Source organism: Mizuhopecten yessoensis, unplaced genomic scaffold (assembly GCF_002113885.1).
Source record: "Mizuhopecten yessoensis strain PY_sf001 unplaced genomic scaffold, ASM211388v2 scaffold6759, whole genome shotgun sequence".
Taxonomy (NCBI): Eukaryota; Metazoa; Mollusca; class Bivalvia; order Pectinida; family Pectinidae; genus Mizuhopecten; species Mizuhopecten yessoensis.
Window position 1 is genome coordinate 714040 of NW_018406710.1, and position 25961 is coordinate 740000.

At 36.8% G+C, this 25961-nt stretch overlaps 1 protein-coding gene across 3 annotated transcripts in view; it reads right to left on the reverse strand.

Annotated features, from left to right (window-relative positions):
• LOC110452596 overlaps positions 1-25726 on the reverse strand; it is a 40885-nt gene extending 15159 nt beyond the window's left edge. For 2 of the 3 annotated variants that reach the window (XM_021501228.1, XM_021501226.1), the window contains exons 1-12: positions 25625-25726; positions 22229-22462; positions 20164-20464; positions 19320-19542; positions 17686-17832; positions 15948-16045; positions 14901-15579; positions 13133-13325; positions 8722-8817; positions 7828-8021; positions 5984-6177; positions 3924-4002 (exon numbers count right to left, since the gene is read on the reverse strand). In XM_021501228.1, coding sequence (XP_021356903.1) covers positions 3924-4002; positions 5984-6177; positions 7828-8021; positions 8722-8817; positions 13133-13325; positions 14901-15579; positions 15948-16045; positions 17686-17832; positions 19320-19542; positions 20164-20464; positions 22229-22398 — 2374 coding nt within the window. In that variant the 5' untranslated portion in view covers positions 22399-22462; positions 25625-25726. The remainder of the gene's footprint in view (positions 1-3923; positions 4003-5983; positions 6178-7827; positions 8022-8721; positions 8818-13132; positions 13326-14900; positions 15580-15947; positions 16046-17685; positions 17833-19319; positions 19543-20163; positions 20465-22228; positions 22463-25624) is intronic. The other variant, XM_021501227.1, reaches the window with a different exon arrangement.
• Between the last annotated feature and the right edge of the window lie 235 nt (positions 25727-25961).

Below are 25961 nucleotides of genomic sequence, written 5' to 3' on the forward strand. Positions count from 1 at the left end.
CATTTTTACACCAGGGACATGCCTCACATCTATCATGTTCATTTTCTCCAAATATTCTGCCAAAATTGCATGTCATGTCCGTGGTGGGACCATTCGTATGAGTTAGGTAGGCTACTTTTGTGACATTGTCTGATAATATTTTGAAAGTTTTTGAAAAGATCCAACCCCTGAATGTCACTCGAGTCATGATTAGCAAAGCTAGCAATTCTCTGTGATTTGAAAGTAGATGTTCCACAGTACTCATGCACACAAACCTTCACACCCCAGCCAGTCCTGAGACAGTAGATCATCCATTCACCATTTTAAATCCTGTTATTTTCCCTCCCAAGATGACTTTTATCTTCAATATCCTGTAAATGAAATGAATGTTAAGTTTCCCATAAAACTTTTGCAAAGAGACATACATGGTTCATTCTGGCGTTAATACATTGGTAACCGATAAATATTTTTGTATTTTCGTTAACTCCCCCCCCACCCCACCCTTCCATCCTCGAAATTCCGGGGGGTACGCTCACTGAACATTCTATACATCCGTGGAATATGGCATGACAAAATCAAACGCTCCGTACACACCACCTTGTGGATAATACAAGCAGACTTGTTTGATCCATTGATTTGAAACAGAAAGAAACTCAGTCCGGTTTCCTTCCTCTGTTTTTCTTCAAAGGACAGGTATCCACCTAGCCAATATTGGTCAGTTTTTTCTACCTGAAACTGATATATTAGTTCACCATGTGCCCCCATATTGTTATGCCATATTCCAGGTGTGTAGATATAATGTAAGTGAGTGTAACCCCTGAAATTTTGAGGATGTCTAAACCTCGCAAACACCTGTTTTCTGATGCTATGTGATACCCATTATTTTAACCCTACCCGCTAAACGAACCTTGTTACATGTGGTGGACATTCTCGACATTTAAAATTGTGAAATACCATATCACACAGTAATGTAGCCTGGTTTACAAGATTGTGTGTGATTGCATCTATCCATACCTGGGCTATAGAAAGGCTTCAAATTGACTGAATAGTTATCCAAGTTGTCTGATCTTCAGCTTCTGTTTCATCAACATCTTCCAAATGACATGCATAGTTTGTAAACAACAGTTTGGGTGATTTGGTGTCAGTAGGACCAATAACGACAATGAAAATAGGACTCCAAAATCACTTCTGGTCTTTACTTCCAAAATCACTTCCTGTTTTCACTTGAGGTCCTTGTGGGTTCCATGTATGTTTTTCCTTAGGTTGAAAAGGCTGAACTATTTTGACGACGTGGTGATGCAGTATGTTGGATTTCACATTTCCAGGTTACTAATATAACAAGTCAAGTTGTTCAAGTTTTGTTGATTAGGATGAGTAAAAGCTATTGCTACACTTCCAACTTTCCCATTTTCATCAATTTTGAGTTTAACTCATTCACCCCTGTAGAAACATTTTAACTCTTCCAACTCAAAGGTTGGAATAGTTCATTATGAAATTTCAGGGGTGAATGAATTAGATGGTTTTGTTTACAGTATTACCAGTATTGGTTTGTTTTCTTGTCCTAGTTTCATACTAAATATAGATCTTATGGAGGTCGGTCATGCAGAGGCCATCTTTACTTATGCAAAGGTAAGGTCTCAAGATGACCTTGAACCACATTCAAGGTTGCCTGGGTCAACTATTTTCAAAATGTAGAATATCTTGTTACATTGTTTTTATCCCGTTTATAACCACATCATTATTAACCCTTTCACCCCTATGTAAATTTAGTAGACTCTACCATGCATTGATATGAAGGGGTCCAATATGGTCTACAGTGGTGAAAGGGTTAACTTCTTTATCCTTACACTGCCAAGTTGTAGTGACATCAGTGACATTTTAGTAAAGCTTGACGAGTTCCTTGGTAACTCCCTATTTTAACAACCTCTATCAATCAAACTGTCCTTAAATGATAAGCCAATGAACTTTCACGTTCCTCTTGTAGGTATCTAATTTGAACTTGTTAAGTTCTGGAGAGTTCCTGGAGCTGGTAATTTGTACTGAATTTGCTATCATCAATTTTCCACAGGCAATTCAATGTGGCCTCTATGTAGTTGTTTCATTTTCCCATGATGGTAAAGTTTTGCTGATCACTACGTTTTATGTCTCGCCCTGAAGTAACGTAAACAGATGGTTGTCACGATGACATAATACACTCCACTTTGGGCAAGCAAGATACTGCTACTGATACAAAATATCACACAACTTTTTTGCAAGAAATATCCTGAAATTACGCTTTATACTCCTAGAAAGGTCTGCTGTACATGTAAGTGTTCTCTGTTTTGGAATTAATTGTCACAAATACAAAACATAAGTGAGCAGACGTTCACGTATATATACCCCACCAAAACAAAACAGTCTTGATCAATGGCATCAAGTTCTAATCAGGTGTAAAACTTAATATTACTGCACAATGTTTTTATCATAAACTCAATCTGGTGAGGTGTTTTTTAGATACATTAAATACCCAAGCTTTTCACTTCCAATAAAGTAGTAAATGTTGACCTATGACCTATGACTTATGACCCTTCATATTCAACAGATGACCACCAAATTCTAATCAGGAGTCGAGCTTGATGCTATGGTACTATCATAATGATGTAAATATGATCTGGGCCTGTATTAATGAAACCGTTCTCATGCTCAAACTCACATTTTGTGCTCAAACCAAACTTCCGGTTCAGGTGAAAATGTAATTTAGAAATACATTTCATCAATGGATTGTACAAATTTTGGATGGTGTATTAGTGAAATCCCAACAATGATCATAAGAAATCCCTCATTAATTCTGGTATTGTCAAATCACCTCAACCTGCAGATTACAGTTCAAAATGTCTACAGTTTTTTTTCACAGTGTCACAAGATTCAAGCTGGTTACAATCAAGTTGGTTTGAGCACAGAATCCAAGCTAGAGTATGTGATCGGTTTCATGAATACGTGCCCTGAATCTGTTGATCGGTCCATGAGATATTTCATACACACAGGGTTAGTGATACAAAGACTTTCAAAGTATCAAGGTACCAAAAGAAAGCCATCAAAAAGTCACTTGTATCATATCAGGGGTTTACAACACATGAAGTAAGGAATTCATGACTTTCTGAATGCTTTTACTTTGGCTGCTCCCAAACTCATCTCTCCCAGTGTTTTTGTTAACAATGAATAAATAGTGTGTCGGACTAGCAATCATTTAACAGAACTGCCAAGAAATCACCAAGAGGCAGGTGGTACGGAATAGCTCACCTATTTCCATTTTACTCCCGCTCTTTGAGCTACACTATTCATTAGTAAAAACATTTAGCTCAGTGAGTTTCCTACCAAGCTTAGTAAAATCCCTTCGAACATTCAGGACCAGTAGCGAAGAAAAATTGACAGGCGGACCATGAACAATGGTGATAGGTCACTTGACCTCAGGTCACATGACTTAACAACATACCACAGCATATAGTCCGTACGGACAAACTTACAACATGGCGTTTCCACAGAAACAAGCTAATGAAGACCGCGGACAAGTTTTCGGGTCGCCACCATGATCTCATTAGAAAATATGATATGTCTTTGAGTAATTTGACGATCAGTGTTTTTGATTATGCTCATTAGCCCGTCTACTCATTTTGCTGTCAGTACCCCAGTTCTCCCCATGAGGACGTGGCATTACTTTGATTTGACCTAGATTTACAAGGCAGGAGTCATCGATGAAGGAGAAGACACTAAACTACCCTTCGGAACACCTCGCCTTATTTCCCTTGCACATTTCCAAGGGTCTCCATGTAAGTCCTTCCTTTGTCCATATTTTGCCCAAGTTTTATGGATTTTGAGTCTGAGTTATGGTTTTGCTGACACTTCTGTATTGCCTTGTTGTTTTACAGTGCCAATTGGAACTTGTGCATATATGATCAAGCACTTACCCATAGGTGGAGCCGCATCCGTCTCCAGAGAGTTCGACTTAGGACCATCTTCATCCAGACCATCACTATCCAGTTTTGTCTACAATGGAAACCAAGATTTCATTCAAGCACCTCACTAACATCACTAAAATATTCGAAAAATTTCCAATGATAGTTTCTGACCTTAATAATAAAAAAAATATAAAAAAATATGAAACACAAACAAATAAAATTATTTGCCGGAGCATTGTTGTCTCTAAATATGTTCACATTCAATTATAAATGTTCTTTCTGTTACAAGTAAAATGCATGTCTGAGAAAGAAAAATAAAATAAAAATGAATATGTTAAATGGCCTTCTTGATTACTTGATGTTAGCTTTTTTGACAAGAAAAAGTCAATTCAGAATCACCTGTTGTGGTTTGTCTTTGTTGTCCTTGTCTTTGTTGTCCTTGTCCTTGTCTTTGTTGTCCTTATCTTTGTTGTCCTCGTCTTTGTTGTCCTTGTCCTTGTCTTTGTTGTCCTTGTCCTTGTCTTTGTTGTCCTTGTCTTTGTTGTCCTTATCTTTGTTGTCCTTGTCTTTGTTGTCCTTGTCTTTGTCTTTGTTGTCATTGTCCTTGTCTTTGTCCTTGCCTTTTTTAAATATTCCTTTCATCATACCCATGAGTCCTGACTTCCCGCTTGATTCCTGAGGAGGCAGACAACTCTCAATGTACTGTACATTGTCATTATGTTTAAAATTACATCACAATAGATGATCAAAGCTTCAAATTTCTGATCATATGACAAGAAGCCCATAGGGCCTGTATCCCTAACCTGGGTATTTTAACAATCATTGCATATTATCATTAAAAGTAATTTTATGGATAAGTCTCCAACTCAGCAACTGGTTAAAGGGTGGGAATCTGAACCCTTTTGCTGTTATGACCCAGGGACTAAGTCCCCAATGGCAGGGTAGGGCCCTTGAGCCAATCCTGGTAGCATAAATCTGTTAAGTGTGATTATGCCCACTAAGCAGGTATGTGGTTATAACTTTTTGGTCCCCACCCCTCAGCCTTTTTGAGTGTCAGCCACTCAATTTCTATATCTTTATATCATGACCACAGGAGGATACTCCCAACCTGAACCAAGTTTGGATATTTTAATCACATAATTCCATGAAAATCATTAAGTAATTACTACCCGAGGGCTATCAACTTAAGAATTCTTTCAAGTAAGTTCAACTAATAATAAAATCAAAGTAAGAAGAGGCTCATATAGATTTATCCCACCATTCTTCCCACCTATCAAATTTGCTCATGACCTTTGACCCTTATACTTGACTAAAGACTAACAAAATCTATCCTTGGCCCATATTCATGGAACCGTTTTCATGCTCAAGCATGGATTTTGTGCTCAAGACTTATTTCTTGTTTCAGTTATGAATTGTTAATAATATATTCAATATTTACATTTGACTTTTTAATCATTTGACATGACTGAAGCGAATTACAAGAAAGTTGGTTTTAGCACAGAATCTATGCTTGAGCCTGAGAATATGGGACCTGTGGAAGAACTCAGTTTACAATGGTGTAAATATAAATTAAATTTGTTCATGAGATATCTTGTACACAAACTTTTTTATTTCAAAAGTGGTCAAGTGTGATCTTTGACCTTTCACCTTTAACCTTGACTGATGACCATCACAATTTTTAAATGATTAAGGTGTAGAACTTGATACTACCATACTTTGGTATAAATAGGAACTAAATTTGTTTAGGGGGTTCAGGAGATATCTTGTACACAAGGTTTTTACTATAGACAAAGGGATGCATACACGCACACACGCACACACACACACACACTGACCGATACACTGACAAAGCGAATACTATATACCTTCTCATTATGTGGGGGTATAGTTAGTTACTAATGACGATTGATATTGTTGGTCATACCAAAATACTGTATGTGTCTCTTGACAAAGAATTTAATCGTAATTGTCAAACATTACAATATTGTTTGCCTATAAGGAACTATTGTCTGTAATTTTCTAGTAGCAATTAACAAATGTGTTTTATATTACGATGCAATATTACTTACTTTAGAACCTTCTTCTGAAGAAGAGCTCCTTGCCATTCCACCCGATTTTGACGCACCACCAGGTGGAAAGTCAGATATAGATTTTGATTTAGAGTCTTTTTTCGAGAATTTGCCCATTTCTTCGTGCCTTTTCATTCGCTCCATCTCCATCCTGTGCATGGGGTATCTCATCTTCTTTCTCATTTCGTCCATATCTGTGGATAAGGAACAAGCTTTCACAATTTTCGTACAAGTGGAAAAACCGAGAAGATCAGTCTATTCAGTGGCAGACAGCACACACAAACATGGCCATCCTCGAAATTCCAGGAGCTACGTACGCTCTCTAATGATCTCTGCACCCCTGGAAATTTCATGACAAAATTGAAGGCTCTGTACATGATCACCCTTTGTGGATGATAACAAGAGTACCGCGGGGCGGAACAAAATACGCCCGTTGAATGCCATATAGTGTTATATACTTTCTTACATTGAAATAAGATCTGCATCATCCTAAGAGTGGTTAGCTGATATGCTATAAAAATTGTAGGAGAAAATCTTCAAAGAGATCCGTTGAAAAATGTAGGAGGAGATTGCCGGACAAAAATCAAATACTGAAATGAACAAAGGGCAATAACTTTCGGAAAAGTTGTCGAATCAAAATTCTGTTAAGGGAGACACAACTTCATATCATGATTATCATGTATACCAAGTTTCAAATAGATCGGTCGAAAAATGTAGGAGAAGATCTCCGGACAAAATTCAAATACTGAAATGAACAAAGGGCAATAACTTTCGGAAAAGTTGTCGAATCAAAATTCTGTTAAGGGAGACACAACTTCATATCATGATTATCATGTATACCAAGTTTCAAATAGATCGGTCGAAAAATGTAGGAGAAGATCTCCGGACAAAATTCAAATACTGAAATGAACAAAGGGCAATAACTTTTGGAAAAATTGTCGAATCAAAATTCTGTTAAGGGAGACACAACTTCATATCATGATTATAATGTATACCAATTTTCATATAGATCGATCAAAAAATGTAGGAGGAGATTGCCGGACAAACAAAGTTTACACCGGACGGACGAACACCATACCATAATACTACCGTCAAATTTGACGGTCGTATAAAAATAGATTAGTTTGTACATCAAAGGAATGGTGTGGCAACGGAACAATGAAATTGACTGGCTTTGATGTCGGTGTGTCGCTTTTCTGTAAGGGCAGGTATCAGCTTAGCAATTGGTCAGGATATTTTTTAATCTGAAACCAATCAAATAGCTATCTGCTACCTTTAAGGTTATTATGACATATTCCTGCAGGGGTGCAGAGAAAGTAAGCGAGCGTAACCCATGACATTTCAAGGATGAAACATGGCATATTTATCGTCAACCAGCCATTTGCCAGATAACTTACGTATTAGGGTAAATATTTTGGAGGAGGTAATGTGTTGATAGTTTTGAGAATATTTGGATATATTTGATGGTCATCGTTTGTTCAGGGAGATGTTCACCTTATCAGAGGGTCTGGCGACAATTTGAGGGAAACGCAGAAAGGAATTCTTAAGAAAAATGAGGAAAAGGGACTTCGAAATATGTTGGCAGTAAGTGAGGTGATAAATAAAAGGAAGGGTGTTTTATCAAGGTTTTACTGTTTTTTAGGGTTGTTAATGTATTTTAACAGAACTTTCTTTAGTTTTATTATTCTTCAATTCATTGAAATTTTATTCTGTTAACTCACTGACCCCTGAGGACACATTTGAACCCTTCCAATTCAAAGGTTGGAATACTTCATAATGAAATTTCAGGGGTGAATGAGTTAAGGTTGGTATGTATATTTTTTTTACACATCAGTTTTACTCACGATGTGGCTTCATGTCATTCATCATCGCCATGTCTCTCATCATCATCATATGCATATCCTCGTCATCATCGTCCATGTCATGCATGGGGTGTCGTCGCATGTTCTTTCGCATCTTTGGTCCAGCCATCTCCATCATCATCATCAGGTCCTCGGGGCCTCTCATGTCGCGGAAACGCATCATCTCAAGCATACGCCTGAAGGAGATATTTATTCCTTCATGAATTAGAATATTCATACATATCTTTTCCATGGTGTTATGTATTAAATGCCTTGCCACAAATTTACATATCCATCAATATTCATCAAACATTTATCATCACTTACGGCTGTAAAATAAAGCCATTTCAATTGAAGGTAAAAGAACTCATTTAAATTTAGTAAAATCAAGTTCAGCAATTGACTTAATTGGTGTCAAGTTTAATACAGCTATTTTAAGCTATGAGCTGCTATCAGTTGGCATTCATAGGCAATATGAATGCCAACTGGACTAAAACAAATCCAACATGAAGCACACTTCATGTTTTATTTGTCTTTGTCAAGTTGGCATTCATATTGCCTATGAATGCCAACTGATAGCAGTTCAATGCTGATTAACAATTTTCCTCATGGAAAATTCATTTTACACTTATTAGTATTCAGCATTGAGTTCAAATATGGTATTTATCGTATATGCTCAGTAAATGTATAGCACATCCAGGGAGGGTCATTGGTATCAACGTAACAGCTATGATGTCATAATAATGATGACATCAACAATCGGCTTACAGCATTCATAGCCTATATGAATGATATCTGGCACTGTCGTACAAAGGTAAATTCATTCTCATTTCTCCCAATTGTTTTAGCATACGAAGTAACGGCTGTAATTTAGGAGCACAGCATCAGGTGACTTACATGCGGTTTCTGGACTGGTTCTCGCTGTAACAGCTTGTGTAAGAGGAGTAGCCGTTTAATCCCTGTAACATCTTCAGAAACATGTCTGGGTAATTCCTGAAAAAGTGACAACAGGTGGTGTTGAAATAATAATAATAATTTGAGGTTCTTACATACCGCTTTATCACAACCTAGGTCGTAGGTCCTCTCAAAATAGTTCACAAACTATTATCCATGGTTATTGGGCCACAGCAACCAGCTTATATCGTAATTCTCAAATCCCTGCGGAGCATACAGCTGGTGTTGCCATTTAAGCACTCACAGTTAGACTTCAACAATTCCTGAGCACTGCCAAACCTCATACTCATTTACAGCTGAGTAGACTGGAACAAGCGAAGTAAAGTATCTTGTTCAAGAATACAACACAGTGCAGAGTGACATGACCCGAACCTGTAACCCATTAGTCACGAGCCCAGCATTCCACGCCTAGACTTCCGTACCTCACACCCTTTAAATTTTGTACTAAGTAATAATTGTGCCAATTGATGTGCCTGCATGAGGTTTTGTGGATGTGACAATTCATCAATGCAATAATCTGTTAATGTTAACAGAAATTTTAAAACAAATCTCATCAATTTATCATTTTTAATGCTTGTTATATTGACTCCAGTTCACAGAATTGGAACATTTTACTTGAACCCTAAGAATTTATTGTGGAAAATTGATAATAAACAAGAGGCCCAATGGGCCTGCATCGCTCATCTGGTATTAAGCTCACACTTGTAATCTTAAAAGTGGACTAAAATACAACTACAGGCAGAATATCAGTGTTTGATTCATAAGAACCAATTAAAAGATTTAAACATATGATGCCTGTGACCTTGAATGTTGTACAAGGACATCAGGTTGAGAGTGGGTCAAGATCATTCATTTGAACACACTTGGTATTCTTGCATCCCAGCATGCTACAGGCCCAATTTCAGTACCCTGGGCCTATTGGTTATTGAGAAGAAGTGATTGAAGATTTAACGACATTTGACCCATGTGACCTTGAAAGTTGGTCAAGGTCATTCATTTGAACAAACTTGGTAGCCCTTCATCCCAGTATGCAACAGGCCCAACATCAGTACCCTGGGCCTTTTGGTTATTGAGAAGAAGTTGTTTGAAAATTTTAACATATTTGACCCCTGTGACCTTGAACGTGGGTCAAGGTCATTCATTTAAACAAACTTGGTAGCCCTTCATCCCAGCATGCTACTGGCCAAATATCATCAGCCTTGGCCTTTTGGTTATTCATAAGAAGTTGTTTAAAGTAAAATATTGACGCCGGACGACGCACCACAGCATAGCCCTCCGGGCCAGGTGAGCTAAAAATAAAGAAAATCTCCTTTTTCTTTTGTGATGTGGGCATATTCAAGGCTAATAAATTGTATAATCATATTGTTGAAAATCAAATTACATTGTAAATTACACATACAGTGAAATATTATTTATAACTATAATTGTAATGCAATGAAACTTTCAAAAATCTTATTTTCCTAGTTTAACAAGAGCTTTCGGAGAACAGCATAGCTCACCTCTGTATGTTATTATAATACTGCAACTATCAATAGAAACACATGTATAGTAAAACGTTGATATAGTGCCTGTCGTTTTATTTGCCACCTCACTTACCACCAGGATATTTCAAAGACTGTTAAATGTGTAGAAACGTCTATGTGAAGTGATTGTTAAGAAATTAACAAAGTCCAATAAAGCTGTTTTTGGACGCTAAAATATGAAAATATGGTTCAACACATTGCTTACACTCAATGCAAATACGTCAACCTTATCATAGACAAAATCCTATTGATGGTGGTGGTCCAACACTACCCAACAAAACTTGCCCAAAAACTTAAACCTTGAATTTAACCAAGTCCAATTAAGCTGTTTTTGGGTCATAAAATATGAAAATATTGCCCAGAACATTGCTTACACTCAATATAAATGACTTAAACTCATAATTCACAACTGTGTATTGAGTGTGATGATCCAACACTGTATGGAAAAAACTTGCCCAAAAACTTTAACCTCGAATTCTAATAAGTCCAATTAAGCTGTTTTTGGGCCATAAAATATGAAAATATTGTCCAGAACATTGCTAACACTCCATATAAATGCTTCAACCTTATAACAGACAACAGCCTATTGATGGTAGTTGTCCAACACTTTACAAAAAAACTTGCCCGAAAACTTTAACCTCGAATTTAACTAAGTCCAATTAAGCTGTTTTTGGGCCATAAAATATGAAAATATTGTCCAGAACATTGCTAACACTCCATATAAATGCTTCAACCTTATAATAGACAACAGCCTATTGATGGTAGTTGTCCAACACTTTACAAAAAAACTTGCCCGAAAATTTTAACCTCGAATTTAACCAAGTCCAATTAAGGTGTTTTTGGGCCATAAAATATGAAAATATGGTCCAGCACATTGCTTACACTCGATATAAATGACTTAAACTCATAATACACAACTGTGTATTGAGTGTGAGGATCCAACATGTTTGGAAAAAACTTGCACCAAAACTTTTAACCTCTGCAGGTTCCCGGACGCTGACGCCGGGATGACTACATTAGCCCCCCTATTCTTCGAATAGGCTAGCTAAAAATGATTTTCACATGAAATATGAAGAAAAACATTCTGGTATGAATCTTTACATGGCTTTTGATTATTTTCTGCTGAAATACAACTTCAAAATTGAAGGGGCCCAATTCACACAGATATGGAGATTTTTCATCTTTTTCACAAAAGATTGTCAACTTCGAAGGTCTGCCGTATTTAAACTGTACTTGCTATCTTGTGCCTGATAATATACGGTATATCGGGTAATTTTTGCAACTGTTACAGTGTTATTTTTGTGTATGACTTCAACTACCAAGGCAACAATGACACAAAACTTTTCCTTTCCTAGGCCTTATTGTAAGATCTAGTTGAGGCTTAAGACAAAGTGTTTTAGTTTAATTCATTCACCCCTGAAATTTTCACAATGAACTATTCCCACCTTTGAATTGGAAGAGTTCAAATGTGTCTTCAGGGGTGAATGAGTTAAAATATTGCAGCATTGTTGCTCAGCCAATTACACACTAAGATGTACTAAACAGAAGGTACAATTATATATGCATCAGATAAATATGCTCAGGTCATTATTTTTAGTCTATTTCAGTCATAGGTGTCAACCTCTGAAACCCCCAATGAGGCGGATTTCCTTCATTCCGCATTTCCAATGAGGGAGAAAGTGCGTGGAACCGTACTGAAACTGTTTTGCTCAATTCATCTTTCCCTTTTAATGTATCAATATAACTTCAAAAAGCATTCATTTGATTCAGATACACCTGTTATGATCATTACACACACTACAGTAACTGGAAGATCATTTGATTCAGATACACCTGTTAGGATCATTACACACACCCTACAGTAACTAGGGGATCATTTGATTCACACACACCTGTTAGGATCATTACACACACCCTGGAGTAACTAGGGGATCATTTGATTCAGACACACCTGTTATGATCATTATACACACCCTATAGTAACTGGAAGATCATTTGATTCAGATACACCTGTTATGATCATTACACACACCCTACAGTAACTAGGAGATCATTTGATTCACACACACCTGTTAGGATCATTACACACACCCTGGAGTAACTAGTGGATCATTTGATTCAGATACACCTGTTATGATCATTATACACACCCTACAGTAACCGGAAGATCATTTGATTCAGATACACATGTAATGATCATTACACACACCCTACAGTAACTAGGAGATCATTTGTTTCACACACACCTGTTAGGATCATTACACACACCCTGGAGAAACTAGTGGATCATTTGATTCAGATACACCTGTTATGATCATTATACACCCCCTACAGTAACTGGAAGATCATGTGATTCAGATACACATGTAATGATCATTGCACACACCCCACAGTAACTGGAAGATCATTTGATTCAGATACACCTGTTATGATCATTATACACACTCTACAGTAACTGGAAGATCATTTGATTCAGATACACCTGTTATGATCATTACAAACACCCTACAGTAACTGGAAGATCATTTGATTCAGACACACCTGTAATGATCATTACACATACCCTACAGTAACTGGAAGATCATTTGATTCAGATACACCTGTTATGATCATTACACGCACCCTACAGTAACTGGAAGATCATTTGACCACAGGATGTAGAATGAGGGAGTTTTGAGGTTTCAGACATGATGGAACAACCTGTTTTCAGCAAATTGTTCACTGCGTCGTAACTATTAATTTCCTGATGAAAATGTGAAAATTACCCTGAACGAACTTAAAGATGAATATAGTATCTTTTCGGAATTGCTATGCATGGTGACTGTACTCACTCTGATAGCTTATAAAGTAGTTCATGCTCCTGGTACAGTACACCAATCAGGAGGTAGGGATCCTTCATTAGGTCAAAGATCTCGTTGTCAATGGTGACTAAAGATGAACCGGTTGTCCCGTTTTCCTTGTCTTTCATTGCCTGTCGCAGCTGGGAAGGGTTGTCCAGCGCCCTCTTCAGGCGGAAGTAGTTCCCTAGTGGCGTAAAGATTAGCATGTACAAAACTTTGTTATACATGTACATTACTTAGAAAACTAAAAAAAAAGTATACTTATTTTCTACCATTTTTTTCATAACTTTTTCAATATAATTTTTCATGTGTATTTTAAATATTATACTCTCTGTGAACTGAAATTTTCAAAACCTAAACTGGAAATTCTGGCATATCCACAACAAAAAAATATATAAACTTTATTTATTTTACAACAATTATAAAACAATTTACATCAACTGATGTTAATAACTGTTGTTGGCCCGGATGTTAGTGTCTTATTTTGGGAGGAAATCGGGGGGAAAAAACCCACGTGGCAGGTAACCCAATAACTTTTCACGTCCGATCAGGGAATCCAACCCCGGCCACCTTGGTGAAAGACAAGTTAGCTGCCCCACCCAACCACCCTAAATACCATACGAAAGATTAGATGTATATGTCAGGAGGGGAGAGAACTCTTCAGAGTTTTATATAGATTATTAATCATGAGAACTAAAAATTACTGTAGTGTCTTTAGCTTAAGCTTTGAGTAGAGGAACTAGAACACTGACAGGTCAGTAAGGGCCCCGTCTTGTGGCAATATATCCCCCATAATCATCAAGAGGCAATCTGCCCATATAGCTGAGCTTGACATTTGACATTTGGACTTCAAAAAGAATCACAAGGAAGCAAAATATACATTTTACATGTACTATGATGTGAGTCTTGTTTCCTTCCATCTCCATATTTGCTGGGCTAACAGAAATGTAAATACCGATGCAATACTCATTTGTTAGCTTTGTTTTGTTTTATTTCAGCTTAGATACCTCCCCCATCAAGAGCCAGGGTCATAGTCAGAGATCCAATTTGTCTTTGACCTTTGGACTCAAATGACCTTGACCTTTGACCCAGTGACCCTGATCTTTGGTCAGTTGACTTATTCTTTAATTCCGACCAACTTTGCTTCATAATATCAGAACAAAAAATGTTTATCAGTGAAAAATACAAAACTTGACCTTGAACCTTTGGACCACGTAAACTGGACCTTTGGTCAGTTGACTCAGTGTAAAGTTCTGAACAATTTTGCTTCATAATAACATAAAAAAAAATGTTCATCAGTAAAAAGATACAATATTTGACCTGGACATTGACATCGACCTAGACCTTCAGGCAGTTGACTCCTTGTTTAATTCTGACCAACATTACTTCATAATGTCATAACAAAAGGTTCATCAGTGAAAAGATACAAAATTTGACCTTGACCTTTGACCCAGTGATCTTGACCTTTGGTCAGTTGACTCTTTGTTTAATTCCGACCAACTTTATATCATAATGTCATAAAATGTTCATCAGTGAAAAGATGCAAAATTTGACCTTGACCTTTGATCCAGTGACCTTGACATTTGACCTTGACTTTTTACCTCAGCATGTATTTTTGCGAACTGAACAACTTAATCAAGTTTCATGTAAATCAGTCAATAAATACCAAAGTTACCAGCAAGGAACAAAATTGGTGTACGGACGGACAGAGTGAATACTATATGTATATATAGGGCACCCGTATCGGATAATTACTCACCTCCAGAGTTGTAGCCGCCTACATTAGGATTTTTGTTCATCGTTTCCTCCACCCGAGCCCTCCGTCTGTCCCGCTTTCTCTGTCCCTCGGTTAGGTACTCTCGATAACCATAATTTGTCTTACGATGTGTTCGCCCACGATCCTTACAGAGAGCCTCTTTATGAATCTCATTGTACACTTCATTATTTAGCTGAAGTAACTTGGAATGCCTTCCAGACAACTCTCTTTGGACATCAAACTTGGCAAACTTTAATTCCCACTGCAAGGCTAAATCGCTTTGAATCAAACGCTCAACTTTCTTTGGATTACGCAGATCATTGACAACATCGTCACTGATTCGAAATATTTCTTTAGCATAAGGCGAATGTACAAGTCTCATTGCAATTGGATTATGTATAATTTTCCGCATCATCCTCTCCTTTGGGTCCAGATTGTCTTCGACTTTGAATAATTTTACATCTACAGGTGTGTCATCGTCCTCTTCGACTGTTTCCATGGTAACTGTCTCGCTGTTTGAGCTAGCTCCTGGTGATGGTTGACGCGAGGTTGATGGTGTTTCAGTTGCAGCACGAACTGGTTCATCTCTGTTTGTTGCCACTGGTATTTTGGGGACAGTAAATGTTGGAACTTGCATGTTGTCTATGTCGGCAGTTTGTGTGTACACAGGGTCATCACGTTCCTGTAAGAAACAAATTAAAAAAAAATCTGTACACAGGGTCATCACGTTCCTGTAAGAAACAAATTAAAAAAAATCTATCATTATTACCTCATGTCAAACAATTATAATTACCTCTAGTAAGAATAATAAAATGTTTTTATACATGGAAAATTATTGCACATGATGATGAAGAACAGACTAATGGATTAAAATTCCTTCAGCACATTGCAGGCTTTCTAGAAACACACTGGTTTATCACGATTGCTCTTGAAGTATGACGGAAGGCTCTGAATGGTTTCTGATTAGAAAACATTGATGTGAACTGGATTATGTCTCCATGCAATGATGGTAATATACAGGGTAAATAAATAACCAAAAATTTAACTCACATATTCTTCGACTATCTCAGCCCTGATATTCTTCAAAGCTTTCACGATGTCTTTTTCATATTGGTTACTGTATATGGAATCAACTTCTTTCTTGATCACTGTGGAAAAGGACAAGTTATATCTCAACATTATTTTAAGCAAATATTGGTACAACGACGAGGAGAGAGAAAATATCTCTCAGATATAGGGTAGTAACATTAATAGTAGCTGAAGGAAAAGTAGAGTTGAAGGAAAATATTGTAGAGATATGAAAGTAACAACTGAAGGAAAAATTGTTCATAATTATGCAAAGTAACAGTAACTGTTGAAGGAAAACGTTTTTGAGATACAAAGGAAACAGTTGGAGTGGAAGCTCATATACTTATGTAAGAAACATTTGAAAGGAGAAGTATGATACAGACAACACAGCTGAAGAAGAATATGGTTGAGATATGGAAGAAAACAGTTGAAGGAGAAAATCTATGAGATTATAAGTAAGAAAAAGTTGAAAGTAAAAGATCACTGAAACATGGAGGAAACAGTTGAAGAAGAAGATCGCTAAGATATGGAGAAAACAGATGAATGAGGAGATACTGTGAAATCAGATATTTTTGTGGGACCTTAATTTTGTGGTTTCCTAACAAAATAGTTTTTTTGTGGGTACCTGAATTTGTGGGTTATGACTACCCATTCCAATGGAGAATTGCTTTATATCGAACTTCTAATTACTTTGTGGACCTAGGAATTTGTGGATGCAGATAACCCACAAAATCAACAGAATTAAACCCCCCACTAAAATTAGTGATTTCACAGTAAATAAAGATACAGGGGAAACAGTTGAATGAGAATATTGTTGAAAGGCGATGATCATTTTGATATAGAGAAAACAGGTGAAGGCGGTGACACAGACTACTACAAAGATAATGGTTGAAAGAAAGGATCGTTGAGATCCAGTAGTAACAGTTGGAGGTAAAGATTCCTGATATATTGGTAATATTTTATGGAAAAGATGGCCGAATCGAGACACAAGTTATTACAGTTAAATTAAGAGCTTGCAGATTCACAGCAACAGCAAGGTTCAAACATTTAAAACATTGCAGGGGAAACGAGTATTCTTCAAATACATTTGTTGTATGTTGTATTCTGGATGAGCTCAAATTTGTACAATTTTTCTGCCTTAAACATTAAAGATACTGAGAAAGTGGAAATTTTTGTGATGTGGAAATATTTGCACTTTTTTGGCCGAGTAATTTAGCAAGACGATATACACACTTGAATATTCAGTGATACATTATTTCGAATTTAACCCTTTCACCCCTATGTAACTTTAGTAGGCTCTACCATGCATTGATATGGATGAGTCCATTATGTTCTACAGTGGTAAAAGGGCTAAATACATCGAATACCTTATGCATAGATTTCAGAACAATTTCCACTTCACTAACAGTTTAAAGAGTCACAACATTTCCACACACAAAAATTTCTACTTATACAGTATAACATTATATAACCTAGATCCTAAATCAGGAAAAACCATCAACAAAACATAAAAATATTGAGAATTGCTAACAAAATGTGAATGAAATGTATTATGGAGTGGTTATGTAAATTTTAAGGTTGAATCCTTTTGGAAGGTCCAAATTGTTATACCTCTCATAATTTTTCGAAAAAATACTTGACAACACATTTTGTTTCTATTTGGGAATAATTTATTGCAAAATGGGTTTGTTAAATAAACATAAAAAAGGGAGGTAAATACCTGTAAATGGTGGACGCTGGCCTGCTTTCTGGTGCCAGCATCTGGTCATCAGCTGGGTAAACTTGGGAGAACAGTCCTTAGGGATCACGGAGAAGTCTGGACGTTGTCCACTCAAGACGGCTGACCGCACCAAGTCATCTGATGCACCTGTTCAACATTACAACAAATTGCACATACGTAGGCTTATATTCATAGGAAACTTCATTAGTTTTCCACAGATATTTTGTAAAACATTGTCAACCAATTCATTTAAGTGTGACTGAAGCAACATTCAAATCAAAGGCTGTTTCAAGTAATAGTAATTCTGTAAAGCAATATTTCCAGAAATATTTAAAAAAAAAAAAATCATATTTTTTATAATATCGTAAATTTGCGTAAATAGTGCACACTTATTTAGGTAAATGTTGTCATGTCAAAAAGGGGGTGCACACTATATGCAGGAACAAGTCATTCTTGGGTTATTGTCCTCAAGTTTCAGGTCCACCATATTGGATTACCTTCCTTCAAATAGTTTTGTTTGGAGTCGTCGGTCATATATGATAGATTGAAAATATAAAAACAACACAATTTTTACCTAGAATTATGTATTCATGAGTGAATTAAAGATGAATATTATAACACATGATTATTGGCTATGATGTAAACATAACAAAATATCAAGATATCTCAATTGCTTAACTTAAAACAAAACATCGTTCTGTTTCTGAAAGAACACCATGCTTTCATTTTTTAATACAATAGCTGTAATAATGTTCCATGCTCCTTCCCATTATAAGTGCCATTCCCACTTTTGGCACCTGTGGAAATGATACAAGTGCCCTCCTTTCCCAAACATGACCCTACATTCTAGTATTTTCCGGTTAACAAAATATAGTACTACCGGTATAGATACTTTATATCTGACACATCAGTCTCAAAATCAGACAACACTGTTCTCCAGAGTTTAAAAAAGAATGAAATTTCCTTTAGAACATGTCTGACAGTTATTATTCGGTTGCCTTCACACCAACTGCTCCGATCTGTGTTTTGTTATCTCAATTAGCAACCTTTCAGCCAATACCCAGGCCCCAGTTGCTCCACGGTTTGCGTGCATCTGCAGTTATAAACTGCCGAATACAGCCGATGTTCCTGATCTGGTAGTAACAGGATTTGGCAATAGCGTTCACTTGTTTCTCCATGTTCAGTGAACTATATCAAAGTATACCCCTAGGTTTTTAACAGCACGGACAGTCTCAATAGTTCTGGCACTGACTTTGAGCTGAAGAGCCATTGTTTGCTGACACGTTAGGGAAAAGACAATTAGTTCCGTCTTTTCCTGATTAAGCTTTAGTCTAACTTTGATGACCATATAAATTTGTGTGTCATCAGCATAACAAGGAGAGTGAATCGAAGGCTATGGTGACGACAAATCGCCATATTCATTTTTCCCCTTTTCCCTATAACCACTGGTTATCTCTAACCAAGGTTTGAGCAACTGGGGCCTGTGTGCTAATTATGACAAATACAGTATATCTCTTATGGCAGAATTACCAATGAAAGTTTAATTACGGTATAACATTTGACTTCATTAGCTTAAAAGCCAAAATCCTTGATTGAACCTTTTAAGTTAGCCAGTGTTATTTCTGTCATCTTACCTCTGTAAGGGACTCCACCACTTAGTAATTCCCAAAGTACTATTCCAAAACTGTAGATGTCAAAAAGGGTACTGGACGGCGCGTTCACGTTCGACCAAACTTCTGGAGGGACGTGGGTCACTGTGCACCTCCGACCACTAGGGTTACTGCCACTGGTCGCATCTGCCCCTCGAGTAACCGTCATTGTGATTGTCCTCCACTCTGACAAGCCAAAGTCTGCTATCTGTGAACAAAAAATACTACACTGTGTTTTCTCTGCGTCTGAAAACTGGGTTCAGGTGTTGGAGGAGGGGGCATTGATGGTGTTATGGCAGAATATACCACTTAGAGCTGGGGGGGGGGGGGGGGGGGGGGTGTTGTATACAATCTCCACTTCTAGAGAAAACACTATTATTATTTAATTACATTCATTAGCAACACACCTGGTTGGTCAATAATTAAAAAAGAAGTACATGTATTTATCACAATTTTTATTTTTTTTTAATTTTTCACCTTAATAGTACTTTTGCGTTATATTTAAGGTATATTTGAACACTCATATATACATAAAAATAAACTTTTTGATTTTTCTAGTAATAAAAAGTATAATATTTATAGTAATAAACTCCCTAATCTCTTCTCTAATACAGAAAAAAACCTGCAAATGACAGAGATTTTTTCATTTTTTCTGTGACCATTTAGACAAAGTGGGGTTTTTTTTTCATTTTTTTTTCTATTGTTTAATAGACTATTGAGATAATTTTAAGCAATTTCTGAAGCGCAATAAGCAGGCTGAATATTACAGTAATATGACAACAAATCTGAAACACAATATCATTTTTGTAAGGCCTAATTAATATGTTACCTTAGCGCGGATCTGTCCATTAAGTAAGATATTATCTCCCTTCAAATCAAGATGAAGAATCTGCGGATCGTGTGTGTGTAAGAATTCCATCCCCGACACTATGTCCATCAATATGCGGCCTACCACCGGCCACTGAACTTTGAACTCCTTGCGGAAATCCACCAAACTCCCGAGTGCCATATACTCGAGAATGAGAGAATAATTGTCTTTTTCCATGATAGTTCCCAACAATTTAAGTATTGATGTATGGCCACAGACTTGTGAGAGTTTCTTGGCTTCCTTGATTAGTATACGGATGTGTCTGTAAGAAAAAGAATCGAAGTTGTGCAAAGTAATGGTGCAACAAATACCATAAAAACCCGTGTAATTTGCGCACCTATGTAATTTGTGCAGGTACTTTTTGAGGCTGAAAGTCTGAACTGAATATTTTGCGCACCGAAAAAAATCTCTGAAAATGAAAGACAAACCGCTTGGGATTCTTAGGATTTTATCAGTGAGTTCATAATTATTGTTTACAGGTACAATGATATACTGGTTACAGGTACAATGATATAAAAAAACAAGAAGAAACTGCATAAAATGTGTTTTATGTTTTCTTTGAAATATCTCATCACACATAACACACACGTGTGCGCATATCGGCATACATCAATTCATTTCAGCAATATTTTACGTAAAACAATGTATACTGGGAAATTTTCGCCAACACAAACTTTAGCCCATTGCGGATAAAATAAGTGTTCCTCCAGTGTGAATTTAGCCCTTCACATTTAATAACTATGCATATGATGTTGTTAATTAATGTTTGCTACGGAGGGCAAAATGAGCGAAAAATTAAACTGCAGTGAAATGAAGTGCAATTTCACACATTAGGCCATCTACAGAAAAGACACAAAATTACCACAAATTTATGGGCAAAGGCAAAAAATCCTAAGTGTACATTCGCTTACCCGGTTAAACCGGTTGAACCTGTAAAGAAAATGACAGGCACAGATCTGAACCAAGGCTGACCTCAGGAACAATTGGCACATGTAGATTGAGGGGTCCAGACGTACCTGACCGAAACTAAAATGCTGACTATTGCCAGTTTGCGTTATTTCTTTCTCAAACAATGTCAAGCCACATGTAGTTTTTAAGATACGTTATATAATTCAGCGGACGGATGAAAGAATGTCATAATATTCTTGATACACTGTTTTTTTATTTTCCGAAACTGTGCATTTTTAGCTCTGCTTATAGAACGGTCCAAGTGCATTCGTTTACCGTGGATAATTTCTGCGCCACACGTACCGTTTCAACTGGGATACGCGAGTGTAGCCTTAGAGTCTAAATAATAATAAAAACAAGACTGATAGAAGAAGGAAAGGAAACCTACAGTACTCTTTGGTAGTATTGTATGGTGACTTTTAGGGACAGTTAACCCTTTCACCTTTCACCACTCATCCAGATCAATGCATGGTAGAGTCTACTAAAGTTACATAGGGGTGAAAGGGTTAAATAAGAAAATGTGTCAATATCTACTCATGTGAGTATCAACACAATTCCCTTCCGTTTCGGTCAATATTCTTTCAAATAAAAATATGAAAGTGTGGAGGACAGTCAACAAATATTGTTCAAAGATTTAAGAAAAATGGACGTGAGTATTGCAGTTAGAAAGTGCCTAAAACAAAAGAGACATACTATGTTTCTGGAACAACCAAAATCTTTATATTAGAAACTATTGTACTTAAAATGTCTGCTCCAAATCTTCAGTTTCTGACAACATTTTCTTTTTTCATTGAAATTCAATCTGCAATACATATTTTGAGTAGGACTTACATTTCACTGTCTTCAACTTGAAATTTTTCTTGATTGGAGGTTTTAGGTAAACAAGATTTAAACTGTCTTCAATTTATAATTTTACATAACTTTACATTTCATATCTAGGGAAGTAATATGCAAAATTCTTGCTGTATACAACTTTTATTTTTGCAACAAACTTGAGGAGTCACACATATATGTAAAAATTGTAGGATTGAAAGGAATGAGCTGCAGAAAGATCATGACACACACGAATATAACTTACTTCTGAGGAAGCAATCCGTTATCAATGAGAGTTTTTACGGCCACGATTCCGAAGTCTTTATGCTTGGCTCTGTATACTGTACCAAATCCTCCTCTGCCAATAGGTACCTCATCAAACACAAAATCTGTCTTTAACAGCACTGGAGCCTCTGGCTGTTCTTCTGTAGCCATGGCTGTAGGTGGGTGATGTAGCTTAGTCTATAGCCAGATACACAACTGGTACACAGGTCAGTTTCTGCAATAAAGTTTACGTTGATGTCCATATTATTATATACCTGGTATGCATAAATGATATACAAATTTCAATACATAGATCTTACAAATGGAATTTATACAGTATACCGAGAAATTTCGGTCTTTTACCCACAAAATAAATGTTTCGACCGTGTGCTAATTTTGCCCTTCACATTTCATTACTATGTATATTCGCCCTCGTCATGGAGGGCAAAAAAAGCGAACAATTAAACCGCAGCGAAAAGTTCACTGTAAACAGTATGTAAAGCCAATGAAGGTAGTTTAGCTTCCACTAAAGCATTTTTGCAGTTTTACGAGAATTGTGGATTGTTAATAGTGTTTTTCATTGGCGAAAACTTAAGATAAAAAAAAATTGGAGGGAGGGAGGACCTGGACTATAGGTCGATCGCCGGCAACCGGGTACATCATTTGGTTCATCACATAAAATGGTCAGTATTATCACAAACTGTTAATCTAAACAATCCATGTGTATTAATTAAATGTATTTTGTAGTACTTCATTAATGTAATTACATTTCAAGGGAGATGGCTTTATATAAGATTTAAAATCTTGTTGCCAGATCCTTTTAATATTTCTATTAACTTGTGTACTTATTATATATGATATATGAAATAAATATTGTTTAAACCAAATCGTTTGATTTGGTTAGAGCATCCATCTAGAGTTTGGAGGTCCAAGTTCAAAGCACACAGTCTGACTGTGCATTTATTGACATGACAAACATTAGCTTGTTTAAACCCCTTAATTGTAAATAGGTAAATAGATCGGGGCAAAGATTTAGAAAAAGGAGGGAGGGATGTAGTGGAACTGGACTGGGTGGATCGACGGCAACCAGGTACAATGTAGCTCAGTTGGTTAGACGGTCAGCCTAGAGGTTGGAGGTCTTGGGTTCAAGTCCTGGGCTGGCTATTCCGTCTTTGCGTATTGCAGAGTTATCTTCTCTTGTGAGCAGGTATTGATTGTTACGTCATTTGTTTGTGACGTATTTTTCTCACACAAACCAATGAGGTAACAATCAATACTTGCTCACAAGAGAAGATAACTCTGCAATACGAAAAGACGGAATATATTGTTTCATATATATATCTCTGGACATTTCTTCAAAATCATTGCAAAAAAATGTGAAAATTGGCCATATGGCTGTTCAAAAGAAGTTGTTTCCAGAAAAAAAATTAACATACGACCAACGGAGATCTCTCGACCAAGCATCACACAATAAGCTGACTTGCCCTTCAAACTGGGGAAGTAAAACTTAAAATAGCGCCATCTGCTCCGGTGCTGGACACAATGATACGATGTGTATATATCCTGGTGTTTTTGGTTTCCGCGCACTTAAAAAGCAGCTGCGAGTACGAACTCATATTGGTAGAAAACTGTTGATATTACAGATGATTGTTATAGACATATGTAAAATTTACTAATGGAAACAAAAAACTAGCGACATAAAACTGTAAAAAATACAAACATTTCATGTTTCCTTGTCTGGAATTTGATTCAGCATTCAAAGAAACTCAACTCAAATATACTAAAAAGAAATTCTCAACAGTGTCCCACACCAGCAAATGCTTCGATGGGTGTTTGAAGTATCTTTGATTGTAAAATTAATCATCAAAACAAATCTTTAAAAACTGCACATTTGTTTATTGTTTTCAATATGTTGGAAGATTTACCTTTGTATGCAAACAGTGTTTACCGATATAAGAATGTCTTCTATGCATACTTTTCGAAAGTTGAAAAAATTGGCGGACTATTCTCACTTTCAGTAACATCAGGGCGGACAGGCCTGTCTGATTCATTCTTTGTTGCCGATTCTGATTGAAAAGTTAGTGATTTTAGGCCGAAATGACATTGATGCTCGACTCAATGGGTAGTCTGGTCTGCGAGGAACAAGGCATCTGTCAACTTGCGGTTTGTGCGAACTTGACACTGATTATGACACGCGCACGACTCAGACTATACATGTTAGCCAATCAGAATAGCGCTTAACTCAAATTCGGAAATCCCCTTCTCAATGAACGGGAAGTGGACTGGATTTCAGTAGTTCGGAAAATTTATTTGAGGACGCAAATATTTTCGCCCTTGAACCATATTCAAAACGCTAAAGTGTCAAGTATGAACGCATTTTGCGTATTAGCTTGTGTTAATTTTGGACCTGGGACTACAAAAAAGATTAGGGGCCTGTTCGTTAATGCGGAACAGTTAACTGGTTTGACCATTTATAAATGTAACAATTTCGGATGTAAATCCTGGCGGACCTGCAAATGTTTATGCAGGCCTTGCAAGGCTTGGCTCAGCATCAGATAACTAGGTCCGACTTTATTTAACAAACGAACAACTGCGGTCTGACCGGTTTGACCGTTTACACGAAAAAGGCTGAGGTCATTAATAAAATATATCACTGGTGGTTTTTTTCTGGTATGGGTTCATTTTGAGCGAGATAAAAAATGTATTAAGCAAAACTGCAAATCTTTGCATGTTTTTTAATTAGTTATAAATTAATTGTTACATTTTTTCGAACAAACTTCTGGTAATTTTTAGTCAAAATATAAACTAAATATTTATTTTACAACAATTATGAAACAGGGTATTTTAACTATATCAATCACCCTTGTTGGCCCTGATATTAACGTGTGGGAGGAAACTGGAGTACCCGGAGAAAACCCACGTACAGGTGACCCCAACCTTTTCATGTCCGAACGGGGAATCAAACCCCGGCCGCCTTGGTGAAAGGCAAGTGCGCTATCCACTTCACCATCCAACCACCCAATTTTACAGACAACGGACAAACGTCTAAAATTTTCGTGTAGTCCCAGGCAGGTCAGTAGTTATAAAATGACTGCGGAAATATGTATCGCACGGAAACCTATGACTAGTGCTTCCCAATTGAGCATGCATGAACATGCACAACATATATTCAAATGTCAATTATAACATATCCTCAATATTTACTTTCAATATAGCACACGTGTTTTGTGATGAAAATGTCAAAATCGACCAAACTAAGGTGTAACATGCCGAACTGCGTGGGTTATGTCCTTGTGAAAACGAAAGTATGCTCGCTGTTTTCATGAAATGACGTGATCGATTATATTGTTATACAAAACAAAATAACAGTTGTTCCTTCAGAACTGTCCAACTTTACCGTATTTACGTGAATGATCTTGTCAATTGAAATTGAAAAGGGTGACGCCACCAGCCATTTTCGCCTTCCGGATTTCAAGAAAAATCTAAATTTAGCCAAAAGGATTTTCCACCGGAACAACGCGGCGGGGCGCGTCTAATTACCCAATACTACCCAATACCACCCAATACTACCCAATACCACCCAATACTACCCAATACTACCCCATACGACCCAGTTATGAACCAAATACTTCTTTATTACTGTGAAATATCACCTTTGTAGACGTTATTTACTTCCATATGCCATATTTTATCGGGAAATATGCGATTTGGTGCCGAAAACATCACCGAATTGC